Source organism: Thalia democratica, unplaced genomic scaffold (assembly GCF_965202585.1).
Source record: "Thalia democratica unplaced genomic scaffold, ktThaDemo2.hap1.1 HAP1_SCAFFOLD_51, whole genome shotgun sequence".
In the NCBI taxonomy this organism is placed as follows: domain Eukaryota; kingdom Metazoa; phylum Chordata; class Thaliacea; order Salpida; family Salpidae; genus Thalia; species Thalia democratica.
This window is the reverse complement of record NW_028139243.1, coordinates 173,658-191,872: the sequence shown is the minus strand read 5'-3', so window position 1 is coordinate 191,872 and position 18,215 is coordinate 173,658. Positions and strand designations below refer to the sequence as shown.

At 27.8% G+C, this 18,215-nt stretch overlaps 1 protein-coding gene across 1 annotated transcript; it reads left to right on the top strand.

Moving 5' to 3' along the window:
• The first annotated feature begins 6,482 nt into the window (after positions 1-6,482).
• LOC145845443 (kelch-like protein 36) lies at positions 6,483-7,838 on the top strand. Its single transcript, XM_082952707.1, has one exon. The coding sequence runs from the start codon at positions 6,483-6,485 to the stop codon at positions 7,836-7,838; it is 1,356 nt and encodes a 451-aa protein (XP_082808833.1).
• Positions 7,839-18,215: the final 10,377 nt, after the last annotated feature.

The window sequence follows — 18,215 nt, the reverse complement described above, 5'->3', positions numbered from 1 at the left end:
TATTATCATTAAGTGTGTTACCGAACACTTTTTAAACTAAAATTTCTTCTTTGTAGATTTTTTTGAAATAAATAGATTTCTCTTTCAAAAAGCTTAAAACTGATGAAATTTTGTTTTACATGTAATTTTATTTAAGCTTTTGTTTTCATATTATAGTTTAAACTATGGTGAATGGAAGCTTAAGCTTAAAATTTTCTTCATAACCATGAATGTTAATATTACTCTGTTTTATAAAGTTTTATAATTACTGACAATGCACTTTTATTGATGTTAAACACATGTTATAGTTCTTCATTTTATAGTTATCTATTCACTTTGGATAACGTTAGTCTTATGTAAGTAGTAAAAATGAATACAAAAATTATATTTAAAAGCTTTGTGTTTTTACTTTTTACAAGTATAATGGTACTGGTAAAGCAAAGCAAACTTTAAATTTGAATTGTTGTTAATGCAGTTGAATATTTTTAAAGTTTAGTTAGTTTTGTTCATTGTATAGGTATTCTAAAGAGTTGAAGCAATACCATTAATTTAAAATTAAAATAAATAAATATGTGTAAATTTAATGTATATTAAGTAACTCTAGATGATATACCTAAAACAATCAGCCTTTATATGAAGCAATCTAATTTTTGTCACTGGTAGTTTTACAAATTCGGATAAAACTCTGAACCAACTCATTCATAGTCATTTAGCTTAGACTTTTGTTTAGTGAATTACAGGGTTGCCACTTTATCTTGAATTCTAAAAAAAACTGGAAATTGACAATTTAGGCAAAAAATACCTGGAAAAACCTGGGATTTTGAACAAAACACACTAAAAATTTATAGAAAAACCTAATTTAACAATTTTAGCATGTTTAGTAGTGGAATTTTGGTTTGACTCAAAAAATCTATCATATAATTAAAAAATGTTGTCATCATCAAATTTTTTTTTAATAAAAAACATATTTAAAGTAGCTTTACTATTTTATACTATTGAACATAAATTTTTACCTTAAATTTTACTTCAAACTAAAAATAGACTCAAAAATATGTACTACCTGTAAAAAATTTTGAAAACCTGCAGAAAATTTTGAAAAAACCAGGGGCAACCCTGGAAAGTGCAAAAATAACTAAAAAACACTTATTAAAATAAAACAGTATTTTTTTAATTTTCTACAGCTGATCAACTGTAGTTTTGATGATTTCATGTGAGCAGAGATGGTTTGGTTTTAGTTTGAGTTTTTTTATTCTAAATCATAAGGTTTAATAGTAATCCATTTGCAAATTAAGTATACTGAGTTTTTCATTTCACACTGACTTTATTTTTCTACTAACTCGTAAGTTAAATGATTAAGCTTTGAATATATAATGTTTTGTTTTCTTATTCAATTCTTTGTATTAGTTTATTAACTGAATGAGTCAAAAATAGTAATAATTTAAATAGTTAGTTCAGTGTTAAATGTTTTAGATATTATAAAAAAAAGTTTGAAGTTAAGTTAGTTGATAACAAAATTATAATTTTTTCATTAAGTTTTATTTAAAACTTCTTGGGTAATTTCTTGGAATATCAGTAGTTTTGTTTTTTCAGCTAATTGTTATTATATATTCTAGTGTAATAACTTTTTTAACGTTGGCACTTTTTTATATAAAGCTTTAGCTTTTAAAAACTAATTTTCTAAGAAGTGTTTAAATAGAAACAACTTTAAGTTTCATTTAACAAATATGTAAGTCATTAAGTCAAAATTCTACAGTGAATATAATATTCTAAAGTTTTTTACCGAACATTTTTAAACTTAAATTTTTTATTTGTAGATTTTTTTTAATAAATAGTTTTCTCTCCTAAAAAGCTTAAAACTGATGAAACTTTGTTTTAAATGTAATATTGTATAAGCTTTTGTCATCATATATAGTTTAAGCCGTTATGGATGGAAGCATAAGGAATTAGAATTTTCTTTCATAACCATAAATGTTAATGTTACTCTGTTTTTTAAATTTTTATAATTACTTACAATGTATTATTGATGTTAAACACATGTTACAGTTCTTCATTTTATTGTTTTTTAATCACAATGGAAAACGATAATCTTATTTAATCAGCAATAAAAGTGTATATAAAAAAGTAGTTTTAAAGCTTTGTATTTTTACTTAGTATTATAGTAGGAGTAAAGCAAACTTTATGAAAAGTGTTTAATTTTTGTTAATGAACTTGAATAAATTTAAAGTTTAGTTAGTTTAGCCTATTGTAATGGTATACTAAAAAATTCAATCTAAACCATTAGTTTAAAGTTAAAATAACTTAAAAAAACTGTTTAGTCAATAACTTTAAAGTAACTCTGAATGATTTACATAAAATAATCTGTCGGTATAAGAAGCAATCAAATAATTTGTCACCGGTAGTTCAAAAAACTCGGATAAACTTCTGAAGCTTATCATTTTCATTCATTTAGCACAGACTTAAAATTATTTAAAATGCAAAAAGCAGCTAAAAAAAATATTAATTTTTTTTTTTAATCTTTTTACTGCTGATCAATGGTAGTTTTGATGGTTTTATGTCAGCAGAGATGGTTTGGTTTTACTTATAGTTCTGATCCTAAATGTTTAGGCTTAATAGTATTGTTTAAATCCATTGATAGTATGTGTAAAACTTAGTATGATGAGATTTTTATTTCACTCTGACTTAATTTTCCTACTACTCATTATTTGAATGAATAAGTTTTGTGTATGTACAGTTTTTTTTTTAATTTAATTTTTATATGAGTTTATTAACAATATAGATTTTTTTTTTCTTAATAATTAAAATTTAAAAATGTTCAGTTTTTTGCAGTTGACTTAATTTACATGAGTTTTATTGTATGAGCCTGTAGCTAATATATAAACTATTAGCTATACAATGTTAATCAACCATGCAAAAAGATTAAATTTCAACACGCTTTATAGTTCTTAATTTTAATAGTTTTTAAAAATCATATAAAAATACATAGTTGTAGAGTAGCTTGTGATATAAGTATATACAAAAATATATTTTAAAACTCAGTTCTCTCCATATAGTTTTAGGGCAAAAATAAAATATTTTAATGTAAAAAAGTTATAGTTAAAAAAGAAAAATTAGATAGTTTATAAAGTTTAACTTGTTTATTGTAAAATAAACAAATTGAAATGTTTATAAAATAAGTAATTGACTCTTGTTTGTAGTAATTATTTTTCTAAGTTATGCTTATGTAAAATAAAGATTTAATAAAATATTATTCAAATTTTTGATATATTTTTTTTCAGCTTGAAGTTATTATAAATAACTAAATGCTGAACATAGTGTTTTATCTATTGAAAATTTTAATTAGTTACTTGCGTGACATTTCAACATTTTTTAATATTGGGTCTAAAGTTTAATTAAATATAGATTTTTTATGTTGGTCTAATTATTTGAACTGAAAATTTAAATGTTGAGTAAGTTATTAAATAAATAATTTAGAAAGATTTTTTCAATCTTGGTTACTTTAATTTTTTGAAAACATAAAATATTTAAGCCGACATAATGCTCGTAGAAAATATTTTGCTGATAAGTTTGCGAGTACCTGCTTAAATAACAATAAATTTTTGAATATTATATTTTTAAGCTGAGTGTAATTAAATTTTTTTAACAAAGAACTCGAGAGCTAAACTTCTTCATTTTATAAAGTCAAAAATTATCTTATAAGATGTCATGTAATTACTTGACTCAATTTTTACCAAAAATTGTCATAAACCTTTCAATATTTCAAGTGTAATTTCATAGGTACAAATAATTTATTAAACTAGGATTACAATTTAAAGGTTTTTGACGTTTTTATTATTATTTCATCAAATAAAAAAAAATAATGCTAATATAACTAAAACCTCTATCAGTAAATTTAATTCATGTCATTGGCTATTCCTTAGTTTAGTTGAATTTAACATTTAGTTTTCATAAATAAATTTACAAGTTTTGTATAAACGATGTTCCTCTGTATCAGGGTTTACCAAAGTGGGGCCATGACAGATACTCAGCGGGCCATTAGCATCAAAGGAGCCAAAGGGGGCAATAAAGTCTTAACTAAACAGTTAAACTAGATAATCAGGAGTTGTAGATGAGGAGCAAAAATAAAAGAGGTCTTAGTTGTTTTAATGGTAGTTTTGAAACTTACACTAGATATTCTGGAGATAATAATAAAAAAAAAATCTTAGATTCTTTAAATGGCAATTTTTTGAGTAATCTTGTTGAAGGGGGACATAGCTTTTATAATTTCTTTATTAGGGGCCTTTTTAAAAGTTTAGGAAACCATGCTCTATATATTACATTGCTGTATGGTAAGTATTAAAATAGATGAAAAAATAAGTTATTGAAAAAGTATATAGTTATTTCCCTGTTTTGAAAATTTTGAAAATGGAAGTTTCTTTACTTATTTTCTGTTAATAAATTTAAAAAAGATAACAAATAAATAAAGTTTAGTACAAAGAAAATAAGATTTATAAATTTGTTATCAGTTAAAAAGCTTAGTTTTTAGATCTTAAAAATTATTTATAGTTTTAAAACAGTTATATTGATTGATGCATTTGCCATATATATTTATTGTATTTCTATGGTTAAACTTCTTCATTTAATACTTTAAGTTAACATATTTAGGTTTATCTTTTTATGAGCAGTAATTATGGCACCACTGTTACGTGTAAGCACAGTAAGGAAAAGATTAAGTCGTTTAAAAATTGAAGTTGGTGTAAAGGAAAAGAAAAAATTTGAAGGTCCAAAATCGTTTCCACCAATTAAAACTAAAAAGGTAAGCTTTTAATCAGTTAAAAAAAAATCTGTAAGAAATTATTTAATTTTTTTTACGTAGTTTAGAAAAATAAGCAGATCTGGGTATTAAAACCTAAATGGCATAATTAAATGATTTATTAATGCTACGCGCGGAAATAAAATCAATTTTAGCTTCTTCACATTAAAACTAGGCAAACATTATTTGTTTATCAAATACTAGTTAAGGAGTATTCTAACAAAATACAGTCTTTTTTTAAAGTTTACCTTTATAATATTTTTCAGAAATTCATTCAGTTTGGACAAAACTTTCTTCCTGAAGGTTTTGAGGCTTATTACACTAAGAGAAGGAACTCGAAAAGAATTGATGTGTATTACGTCATTTTAAAAGACAATACTTACGTTAGGTATGTGTTTTGCATGCTTTAATAGTTCATATTTTGTACAGTTTATAAACAAATTTTAAATTTTATCCAAACTTTAAACACAGCTAATATTATTTAACTAACGCATTTCACTGAAGTTTTAGTTTCTGAATTATTGTTATGAAACATTTTTTACTCTATATAATTATAATGTGTAACTTAAATTTTGTTTAAAGATCACGCAATAAAGCTTATTAGTCCTGGACAAGACTTAAAAGGTATCCGCCATGTGCAAATCGGTAACCGAAATGTTTTTTCATGCACCAGGTCCTAAGACCAAGAATTTTTGAGCGCCTTCTTTTGTCGTTCAATAAAAAATATTAAAATGAAAAAATATACAAACACCGGTTAAATATATAAGGTTCAAAAATACTCCTTTGATCTTTAAAATTAACAATAAAATTGATTTGTCTAATTATTTTATCTATTTCTAAATGATGACTATTTAAGAGGTACATCTAATTGCTGCGACTAATTTTTTTGTTGTATTCTTTTAATTTAAACTATATCAGGAGCAAAAGAAGGCTGCAGAAGTACCTCAATATTAATTTGTCTAATAGAAATGTTCTTTTTGACATTAAAAGAACAAAAAAAAACCTCAGAAACTTCTCAATCGATTGAAAAACGTGACTTTGCAATGCTATGCAGAAAATCTCTCTTTAAACAAATTAAACAGCTAGGTAAGACTAATACTCTGTTTATATTTAGAATAAAAAAACAAGTATTTAATGAAATGTTTTTTTATTTGATTGCAATATAAAAAATTAAAAAGGAATAAAAAGATTTCTAAATAACTCATTAAAAACACATACATTTTAAATCTTAAACTACTTAGTAATAAAACTAAACAACTACTAATAATAAAGTACAAAAAAATATTAAAAATGTTGTTTTTGCTATTTAAAAAATCCCTTTTGATCATACTATGATAAAAAAGATTTAGTAATTAGTATCTTACTGTACTTTAAACTTAGCAATATGTTATTGCAATTGCAAATTTAACTTATTATTAAAACTTAAAGTAATGCTTGAGTATAGTGATTTGATAAGTAACATTTTGATATTGGCTTTGAAAACACTAGTTAGATATGAAATGTTGTAAAGGTACATATATATTTATTTCATTTTGTCTAATAGGTTTTACAAGTCTATTTCAATTACTAAAAGAATTTTCAAATATACTTACATACGATTTTAGAAGTTTTCATAAAACAACGTGTGACTCTTTATTATTTAGGAGCTAAAGAGGCCAACAACAAGAACTGCTTAGCTCTTTTGAAGCTGAACAAAATTTTCCTGAGTGAAAGCATGTCTGGCGAAATTTGCAACTACATCGAAGGCAACCTGAAGGTGAACGTCAAAAACGCTGCAGTTTTCTACAACCTCTCACGACTTTACAACCTTCCACGGTTGTCAACGCTGTCGTTATCCGTTATTAGTCGATGCTTTCCTATTCTTTCCGATCGCGACTTTTTAGAGTTGGGACTCGATTCAGCAGTGAAGATACTTTCAAGCAACAATTTGAATGTTGATTCTGAGTGGGAAGTGTTCAAGGCGGCGCTTTCTTGGTTAAACCACAACAACCAGCGTATCAAGCACGCAAGACAAGTGTTAAGTCATATTCGCTTTTCACTTCTACCTGATCGCACAGTAGAAGGATATATGTTAGACGAAAATTTGTCATTGACTAATGATTTTCGTCATGTCGTCAAGGAAATACTTGCAGCCCAGGAGATAGAGAGCTGTTCATCAAAGTCTAAAGCTGCCAGTAGATTTTACAGCCATACCGACTTTGATAATATTTTTGCTGACTATGATATAATTTTTTGTGGCGGAGAGTATTCAAACAGTGGTAATACAACAAACGATGTTCATTGTTATAATGCAGACAACAGTTTTACCACTTTACCAGCAATGACAACAAAACGCGAATCTCCAAAAATGGTGTACGTAAAATACGGCATTTATGTGTTAGGCGGATTAAATGACCGTGGGCTCGTTCAGTCTGTTGAAAAATACTCTTTAACCACAAAAACTTGGGAAACAATCACAAACATGTACGATGACCGCCACCTTTACTGCGTCACCGCTTTCATGGACAGCATATACGTCATAGGGAGCATGAGCAGAACTCACGACTACTGCCTTTCTTTCAATACGACAAACCAAAGTTGGAGGAAAATTTCCGAAACTCTCGAGCCGGGATTCAACAAAGCTTGCGCAGTTTTCCAGGGAAGAGTCATTGTGAGTGGAGGATTTGTGGTCAACAACAACGGCAATGACGCATTGAGAAACGTTGAAGCTTATGACCAGTCCGACGATTTGTGGTCTAAGATGGCGACGTTGAATGAACCGAGAGAGCGTCACAAGATGGTGGCATTCAGCAACAAGTTGTTTTTCATTGGAGGCCAGAATTCGACTTGCGAGGTGTACGATTCTGAATGCAACAAGTGTGTAAAGGTTAAGCCCCCGGAAAGACTTTTGGATCATTTGGTTTTTCCCACCGGAGTGGTTTCAGTCGGAAACATTTTTTATGTGTTTGGTGACAAAAAGGATGAAGTTTTGTTGTTTGACACGAAAAAAAGCGAGTGGAACTACGAGAGTTTTGGAGATTTGGAAAACTTATCTAGATTCAGCTGCACCAAAGTACCTCAGTTACATTGAACTTAAGTTAAAAACACTAAAACAAAACAGTTGGATTTCATAAAAATAATTTTTTGTACTACAGAATAGTCTAGTTGTCATGAAGTGCTGCAACTACTTGCATTATTCATTGTTTAAACCCTGAATATGAGAACACACTGGTGCAATGTTTCATAACAAACATTAAAAATACATATTTCAAGTGTGCAGTTAGTGCGTTTTTCTGCAACTGATAGAAGGAACTTTTGAAAAGCAGTTTTACAGCATTACTAAACATTTGAATATTTTAATTTATAATTGGAAGTATTGTTTAGATATAAAGTTGATCTTTTAACTGGTTTTTAATTGCTGAAATTCTTGAGCTAGATTCAAATGTTTAGTAATTTATCAAGCCTTTAATGCTCAATAAAAGTTTTTATAAAGTTTTTAGTTAGTTGTTTTAAGTCTTTTGAAATAGATTTAAACAGTTACAAACTCTTTTATAGTTTACTACACCAGTTTGATTTATTACCAAGTTTCACAATTTTTATAAAAGTTTTAAACGAAATTTATGTTTTTAAAATATAGTGCTTGTGTTATTTTATGATTTTTAATATAATGACACACTGCTAAAACTGTCTTGTCTAATTATATAAAGTAGTCTACAATAGCTTTAAATATTAATAGATAAATTTCACAGATATATTAGCACAACGATATTTATTGTGCCCAACTTTAATAATATAAATACAAGACTGACTGCAGAAAATTCTATGCATATGCGTGTTATAAAGTCATAGCTGTCTGGAGGAAAAGTATTATCAAAAAGGTCAGGTTGACAATCTTCCAACAGACAGTCAACAAGATTTCAGTAATATTATTATATAATAGTTTTAATAAAAACAAATTATACAGTATCCTTCTTTTTATTCTACCGACATATGTTTCTATGTGTTAACGGATTAACACATTTCAACTGGGTTCTGTAAATAAACAAATACTGTAAAGAAAAAAGAATAGAAGCTAAGGTAGGTGTATACATGTAATTAATAAAAATAATAGTAGTTAATTAAGCATTTTATCTATTATTAACCATTAACCTCTTAAATATGAACAAATTATTTTTATTTTAAAGAACACATGTATACACCTACCTTAGCTTCTGTTTTTTTTTTTAATATTTATTTTTTTACAGAACCCAGTTGAAATGTGTTAATCCGTTAACACATAGAAACATATGTCGGTACAATAAAAGAAGGATACTGTATAATTTATTTTTATTATATATTCCAGTGAACTTGTTTCACTAGGATTTATTGTTAACAAACAATTAAATTTATATTTTGAAGAGTTACAATAGCTTTAGTAATATTGTTGAAGGGGGCATAAGCTTTTTTTAATTTCTTCAAAGGATGCTATTTAAAAAAAAGCTTGTGAAAATCTGCTTCAGAGGTTTTACTATGCGTGGAATGGACAGTGTAAAGTTTTAGGCCATAAATACAGAAAGTCAATTTAAAATCGAAAGTTAGAGTCGGGTCGGCTGCAGTTGTAAAAGTTTAGAAATTCTTCATTCATAACAGTAAGCGAATGAGGTGAATAGATTAAACAGCAGTATGTTAAGAACATCTATACATTCATCTTCAACCCACCTTACCCTATTTTTAAAATCTATACTCTCAACCATATCCCACCTAACTAAAATTTATAAAAAAAGTATTCAATATAAAAGGTTTATTAATTAGAACATAAAATAAAAGTAAGCAAAATATTTGCCAACCAGAAGAAATTTTAGAATTGCAGCCGACGTTTTGGAGTCATAATGATTTTTTTATATTAAACTGAATGACATAATTATACTTTAATGAAGTATTTCAGAAAAAAAGCTGTTAAAAAAAGTAGCATTTAATAAAATGGAAAATTTTTAAATACAGTTTTTTAGAGGTTAGGAGTCAGAGATTTAAAGTAGGTTACCTAGCAATTGTATCAAAATAGTTTTAATATGTATAAACGTTTAACTTTAATTATACTATGTACGAGGTTTATTAAAAACCAAACTGTCGATGACAATCATAATTCTATTATTTTAATAAAAATTCCTACATTTTAAAATAAGATCCGGCTAAAAAGGTTCTTAATGATTTTTTTTTTTAATTTCTGATAATCGAAAAGTTCTTCGTGCACCAGGTCCTTAGACCAAATATTTTTAGCGTCATTGTCTTCGTTCAAAAAACTATATAATAATAAATTTAGTTAAAAAGTAAATTTCTGACCGTATCCGGATTCAATTAAAAAAAAAACTATAAATTATGAATGATTAAACAACTAAGTTTGTGTTTTCTTTAAATATCCTATAAGTTAACAAGTTTTATTTACTGTTTTGATCGTTTTTTATTCTTAACGTTGCTTTGTTGGAAATAATCATGAAGGTCTTGTTACTTTCATGTCGAATAGCTTAAGTTAAACTCATTTAAGGATATTTAAAAAAAACTTTTGTTGGATCATAAAATTCATTCCTATAAATATCGCTTTGATTGAAAATATTTAACAACCGCTTGTTGACGCATCGTGTTAAACGCAACATAAAATCAAATACCAATCACGCTGGGTTTCATGCTTTAATCAGCATGTTACCATCATGCAACCATACTTTGACCAGGCGGAGTTGTTATATAAAAAAGACGTAAATAAATAACCGAGAGAACGAGAAAGCAGAATATTTGGATTTCGAAGTTAACAAGAAGCATCACTACGCCAGTTTCCAGTCCAAAGCGACAGCCGCCATTTTGAAATTACAACGTCAGTCGAGGGTTTTCAATTTTTTGTCTGAACCTTATTACGTCACAATTAGTAAGTGTGACCGCACAAGCACTTTAAATTAATCACTTACAGCGTTTTTGAGTGATTTAACTTAGTTACGTCGACGAAGCGCATATCTCGAATTAAGGTTTGCGTGTCATTAATTTTATAATTTGCAAGTATCGGAGCATCGAACTCGACTTTAGTTTGTAACGTGACCTTAGATTTATATCGTATAGCTATGTCATTTGGTATATTAATTCCTAACGAAACCATTACTAGTGGTAATTTTTTGATTAAGTCTTTGTTTAGCAACCCAACACTCTACATAGTGTCATTTTGTTTTGTAATTATTTCTTTGTGTCAATTAAATTTTATTTCACTATTCGCACGATCACGATTCAACGACCAAGACCAAGAGAACGTGCTTAGCTTCGACCCTTCGACGTCAACTATCACGACATCTAGCTACTCAGTCTAAGCATCCAGCTACTCGTAACACCGGAAACGGAACCGGAAGTTACAAATATTTAAAACCCTACACTAAGGATAAATTTTATAGTTTTATTATTGACAGACTTTTTTAAGTATAATTTTGAACAAAACTAACTACTGCTTGTTTTAAGTGTTTGGATTTCATTCTAACTTGTGTAAACATATGTCAAAACTATGGATCTAAAGTCTTACGAAAATTGGATCTGGCAATGCCTAGATAGTAATGAAAAAAACAATACTTACTAGGTCACTACTTCTACGCATTTATAGACCTAAATAAATGATTAATAATCTTAAAATAACTAACTAAAGATAGTTAACTTTTTTATGGAGTTTTGTACTATGTTGCTTGAGATCAATTAGTTTTAAAACAAGAAAACAACGAAGTTGTTATAATATTAGTTTATTTACGAACTGTAAACAATGAATTAGCAATTTTATGAACTTTACTTAATTGTTTTTCAATACAAATATGTTTACTTTTGTAAATGAATTATCTCCACACCAATAAAAGAAAACAAAACAATGTAACGTTAAACTGTAGGAATTTATGAATCAGAAAGCGAGGAGCACATTATAATTTTCCAATTAAAAAAATAGATTTTTAATTTAACTACGACAGCCTGACATCAATTCATTGAAGTTATTAAAAATCTCAAAAGAGGGACGCACCTTGAACAGGTCTAGCAACGCTTCAGTTTCTTTAAAATAATAAATTAGACTTCTTATTGCTTTTTATATAAAAAAAACAGCAAAATTATTTAAACCTTACATACAGTTTAAAAGAAATCTTAAAGGCTGTAGACTCGTTAAGCTATTTCCCAGGCATAAGCTAAAAAAATTAACTGTTTATAAACTACCACGTGTTTTTAACTCGCTGCTCCTTGACGTAATCAACCAACTGCTTCGAAAGGTTCTCGCAAAACTCCACTGTGGCCTGCAATTTTGTCCAAGTGGAGTTATTATTCAGCTTGTGAACTTCCCTTTCCGAAAACGCACTCAAACTTTCTACTTTAGATTGTAATTGTCCCTGATTTTCACAGGGATATTTTAGGTTGTGGAGCCTTCCTTAACACATAAGAGTACATGTGAGTGTTACGGCATTTCTTTATCCCCTCACTAGCTTTCTTAATGAATAGTCTTTGGTTCTAGGTTGCAGGTTCTTCATCACCCTTATCAGTTTCTTCTTCTTTATTATCATCCTTTTTAACTTGTTGTGGTTTTTTATATCGTTCGTAGACACTCTCAATTGTAATTTTACTTTCAATTTCAAGACTTTCTTTGTGTCCGGCATAAAAACTATGATATCCCACGTAACGATTAAGCGCTCTTCTGCTTTCAGAACGCTAACATGTTCTTCAACTTTCTTGCAGTTATGTTCAGTACCTGTCCATTTATTCATGCACAACCAACACATCTCGTATTTACACTTGAAACAAGTCATGTGGTTACATCTCCCGTTCTTTTCAATCTGAACCCGGCAGTTCGGGCACTCTTTGGTGTTGACGCCGATCCAGTTCGCAGTTTCGCTGTCGTCATTGCACTTTTTGATCCACTTTTTAAGCATGTCGCAATCCAATGGGTCGTGCCAAGACCCTTGACAATTGAAGCAGCTTTTGTGTCCCTTGGAACATTCTACGTTGTAGTTGTTGTAAAACTCTTTACACCTGAATGCTATTTTGCAGTCTGCTCCAAAACACCAAGCAGTGTTTTTGTTGTTGTCCACGTAAGACTGAACAAACAACCGCAAGAATTTCTCCTTGAGTTGTTCATCTGATATGGCGTTCAAAATATCATCGAAACTTAGCAGCCGCTTGCAATCCTCTCCAGGACATTTGATATCAACAATCCTGTTATTTATGTTTTCTAGGATTGAATCCTTTAAGTACCCTTTACAAAACACATGGCTGCATGCAAGGTTTGCTCTGTCATCTTGACGAAATCACCTACACAAACTTCACACTCCATAGTGGAAGAGCTAATTTTAACAGATTTGCGTTTAAGTGAAGCCGTCTTATTTCTATTACTTCTACTTATTCTACTTCTTTGTCTCTCTTTCAGGGCTTCAAGTGCTTTATTAACATCCCAACAGTTGTTTTGAAGCAAACGTCTGGCCTCCGGTTCACTGATACCACCTACATTAGAAATGAAGTGCTGAACTTCAGATTTTGCGCTTTTCAGAATGGTACTTTGTGAAAGCTTTTCGAATACTGAATCTTTGACTCATCCTTGACAACTTTCGTTTCACCTTCACTTTCACTGTCGCTGTAGTTTGGATCGGAATCACTCATTTGAACGAATGAATCATCTAAATCAGAATCGTGAGACATTTATACTTTTTTTAACTAAAAAAATTAATACTGAAATTAAAATCAACACAGATGTTCCTAATACTTGTAAAAATATATTTAACTTTAACAAATTGTAACTTAAGAAATACTAAGTCACTAGTTATTCAGCCGCTAAATATTTTTACTTTACATCTAGTGACTATGAATAAATTTCTACAAAACTATGTTGTTACCCTTTTTATTTTCTAAATGTTAAGAGTTTAAACAGAAAAAAGTAAAAAAAAAAAGTATTATTTTATATTTTTGTCAAACTAAATCTCTATTGACTAAAATACGTATGAATTGTATGAAAATTTCTTTAAAAATTATTTATTTATTTTATCATGTTGTCAAATTAAGATTAAAATGTCAGACGTACATAACAATAAGTTATTCAGGAAATATTTTTAGTACAAAAAATAATCAAAATAGCAACATAGGCAACACTTAAGACAACAATGAAACAGCATATCTTATTAGTTTTTTAGGGTTTTAGAGTTTAAAAAAAAACTATAACTAACTGTATTTTCTTTATCAATTGGTTTAAGTAAATTAAGTACGTAATTTAAATTGATACAAAATAGGTCTTGTCTTGCAGTCATAAATCTAGTCTAAACTGCGATTAGACAAGAAAATTGTTATACTAAATAATTGAATAAAAGTATCAACTAATATAGCAGTAATTTCACTTAATTTATCCTAACACAGTTGCAGACTCATGTTTCATACAATGTGTAAAACTTACAATGAAACTTTATTTGTACTTAGTTTGTATAAAACTGTTTTAACTTCGCATCCTATGCTATTACTCTCATATCTATTAGAAAAAATTGATTGGAAATTTTGCATTATGCTATATATGTATGTGGTAATACAGATTTATTATAATATTTATGTTTTAATCACACGAACTTATTTTATACTAATTATAATTTGTCAACAAATTCTGTAATTCAGATCTAATTCCCTTGTTTTATTAATATTAGTTTTAAGTAAACATTCTATTATAATTAGTACAATTTTTTTCAAATAGATACAAAACCCTACTGTCCTTATTAAAGTATTAATAATGTAAGTTATTAATTTTTGTGTAGCATAATTTTTTTAACAAAACTTCAAGCTATTTTTTGTATAATGAACATAATACAATTTCTTTTTCTGTAATGGCTTTAGAGTTACATGTGGGTTGTCTGTATAATTTTGGTATTCATGAATTTCAATCAGTTTTCAAATAAGCTTTAAAGTTAACCAATGTAAGTAGAAGATAATCAAATAAGTTTAAATAGTCAATTGTTAATACTAGTTTCTTGAATATTTTTTAAATAACACTGTTAATTATTTTTAGTTAAGTTATCTGTATTTAATCAAAACTAAGCGCTGATAAGAAATTGATGAAGTAATATTTTCGATTTTAATTATTATTGGTTTGTTCACAGTCGAAATAGAAAATTGTAAAGGATTTTTAATTATTTTTATTAGGGTTTAGCTTTTCTAATTTAATTCAAATTAAATTTATTTTTCTTGTACGAGTTAAAGAATTTTTTTAAGTACTAAGTTTTTTTTCACAAAATATTTTAGCAAATATTTCTACTCAAATTATAAATTAAGGTGTACTTATACAGTTGTCTATTTTATTTTTACAATCGTAATTACTTTTAGCTTTTTTTACTAAAATACTTTGATTGCACCTGGAGTACCTGATTGTATAACAAACTAATATAATAAAACTACAATATATTATTAAAATTTAGCTTGACCTAGAACGAGAATAAACGGTAAACTATGTGTTTTTATTTTAAAATAGATTTAAAACTTTTGTATTATATTTTTGTTAAGACATCTATTTGAAAAATAATAAAACAAAAAAAAAAAACATATTTTATTTTGTTTTCAGCTTATATTTTTCTAAAGTATATGTAGTCAGTAGTTTTCAGTTAAATAAAAAAAATACTACTTAATAAAATTCTCCTCAGAAGCTTAGCTTAAATTAAACAGTTTATAATATGTATATAAACAATATAGAAATCTAACAATTACAAGTAATTTACTTGGTTAAGCTTTATACAAATTACAACAAGATACAGCCTTACCTTTAAACCTATTGAAAATAAACATATTAAATGTTAAGCCAGAAACATATTGAGGGTAGTTATTTATTAAAATGTCCTTTTGTATAACAATATTTTAGTTTAATTAAGATTAAATTGTTCACACGAGAAAAATATTCCTGACATAAATTAGACATTGCATATAGAAAAAACTTTAAATTTAAAAAAATATTTGCTATAGTTTAATAGTTTATAAAACGACAGAAAAAGTGATTAAAATATGTAGTCACAGGGCTTGTTGCGCGAAAAACCTTTCTGTTATCAAAATATACAATCATTAAAAGCGTTTTTATAAGTAATATTTCCTATTGTTACGGTAGTCGAATGGTAAGATCAATAATATTCAATGCAAAGCACTCTGGGATTGAATGCAGATTAGAATGTGAAATTTTATGTTGCTTACAAGTATAATTTTCTTTTTTTTAACAAAAAGTAAATAAGGTAGCAATTCGTTTTAGAGTTTTATCCAATTATGCTTTTTAAAGCTTGAAATCTCGAACATGTAAAATGTTAGTTTTTTCTTAAGATTTTCATGCATGTATAATTCTTTAAATACTATTATGGACTACATTTTTATGTAATGATTACTATTTTATTATACTTGAAAAGTTTTTTTTTTTGCCACCGAAACATGGTAGTAAATCAAATGTTTAATTACAAATTTTTACTTTTATTTAGTTATGCAAATAATACATACTTAAACATATTTAATCCAAACTTTTTATCAATACATTTTAAAAACACACAATATAATTAATACTAAAAAGTGTTTAATTATAGCCAAAGAATCACTGAGATTTTATTCTTAATATGTATTATGTACTTAATATAAATCTCAGTGTAACAAATTTTTCTGTCAAACTATTAAGATCTTTTGGTTGTTCAATTGAAGATCTTTGTTGGTTAAAGCAGTAGAAAATTAAAGAATTTTGAAGTATACTCATTTTAGCTTAACATTATTAAATGAGTAATTAATTTTTGTTGAAATTAATGTTTAAAACTTTTACCAATCTGAGCTAAACTTTTTTTAAAGTAGTTCTTCATATTCTTTGCATTTATATTTAAAACTGTTTGCTTTACATTTTTATAAACTTTACTAAAATGTCTTTCAAAATTATAAGTATGATTGTTTAGATAAGTGGTCGGCACGGTGTACACAGGTGCACACGAAATTTTATTTGGGGTGCACGAAACTTTTAGGGTACACTAAAGTCATTTAGGGTAGCACGAAATTTTCAGATTACACAATTTTTTTTGTTTTATTATTACATTTTTTCAGTTTAAGCGACATAGTTAAATATTTAAGTTAATCTAGCCCTGGTGTTTAATTTAGCCTTTAGTTTATCGGTCATTTTACTCTCATGATCTATTTTGGTAATAAAAAGATATGATCTTGAGGTGCACCAATTTTATTTTTTAATTTTAGTTTACACAGCTTTTGATTAGTGTGTCGACCACTGGTTTAGATGATTAAATGGGAAAACCACTTATAAAAGCTAACAAGTTTTGTTTCCTCTAATCACAAGATAAAAACAATTGTATTAAAACCGGTTAAAAAACATTCTACAAAAGTTATACAGATTAACGGTTATTTATCAAATAAAAACAAAAACTTTGCATGCTAAGAAATTTATTTACAAAAGCAAAGGAATGAAGAACACAAACGTTGTCATCTAAAGTATCTTCTGTAATCTATCAAGTAAAAGTTTAATAGCCGTTAATGGAGATGTTTATCGTATCAAAAAGTCTTTCGAATTGTGCGGCTAAAGAACCGAATATAGAACCTCCATTTAGACTGCAGTCTGTTCGAATCGTCGCGAAAATACGACGAAGCATTCTTTGAAATATCCTTAAAAAAAGTTTACTTTAGTTATACATTTAACTAGTAACTATAATTTTAATTTCACATATTATTTTTGACAGGGGTTTTTGCTATTTTCGATTTTAAAAAAGCATACTAAAAGTTTTTTTATTATATCAAATTTGGTTACAAACAGAAAAAAATATTCGTTTTAATTGATTAAAAGTGTTAAAAAAATAATCATAAAAAAATCTAAAGTCTCATCTCACAAGTGAGTCTCGTTTTGTTTGGGCGCCCAAACTTTCTTCCGATATCCGTCGGCAAAACTCGCCAACACCACATCGTAAGTCGTACTCTTGCAGTATGACGTCATAATCCTTGCCGAATCGTAACCCATCATGGCGGGAAAGCGGAGGCCGAGTGGCGCGTGATGGCAAAAGACGTCGAGCTCCGTGTTTGTTCCGTTCCCACAGAGACTGCCGATCCCGGGAAACGATTGAAATATGTCCTCCTTTATTTACATTTATACTTTTTAAGTTATCACACTTCAAGTTATAAGTTTGCTGAACGACAAAAGTCTCAAAAGCTTCGATTTAAGGACCTGGTGCGCGAAAAATTTTCCACGTATTGAGCTAAACAACAGAACAGTCAAAGGTTTTTTTATAATGTACGGCATCATAACAAGTATTTATAATTTTTAAAATAATTTATGGTAACTTACTAATGAAATTTTGGGTACATTAATTCTTATACTGTCCAGTAAAGCATACTTCATTTCTTCGGAACCACATTCAACCAATTTCTGAAAGTCAGACCTACAAATATATAATTTTCAACTATGAAAGTTTAACTAGAAAATCAATAGATAAACTATAGCAAGTAATAACAC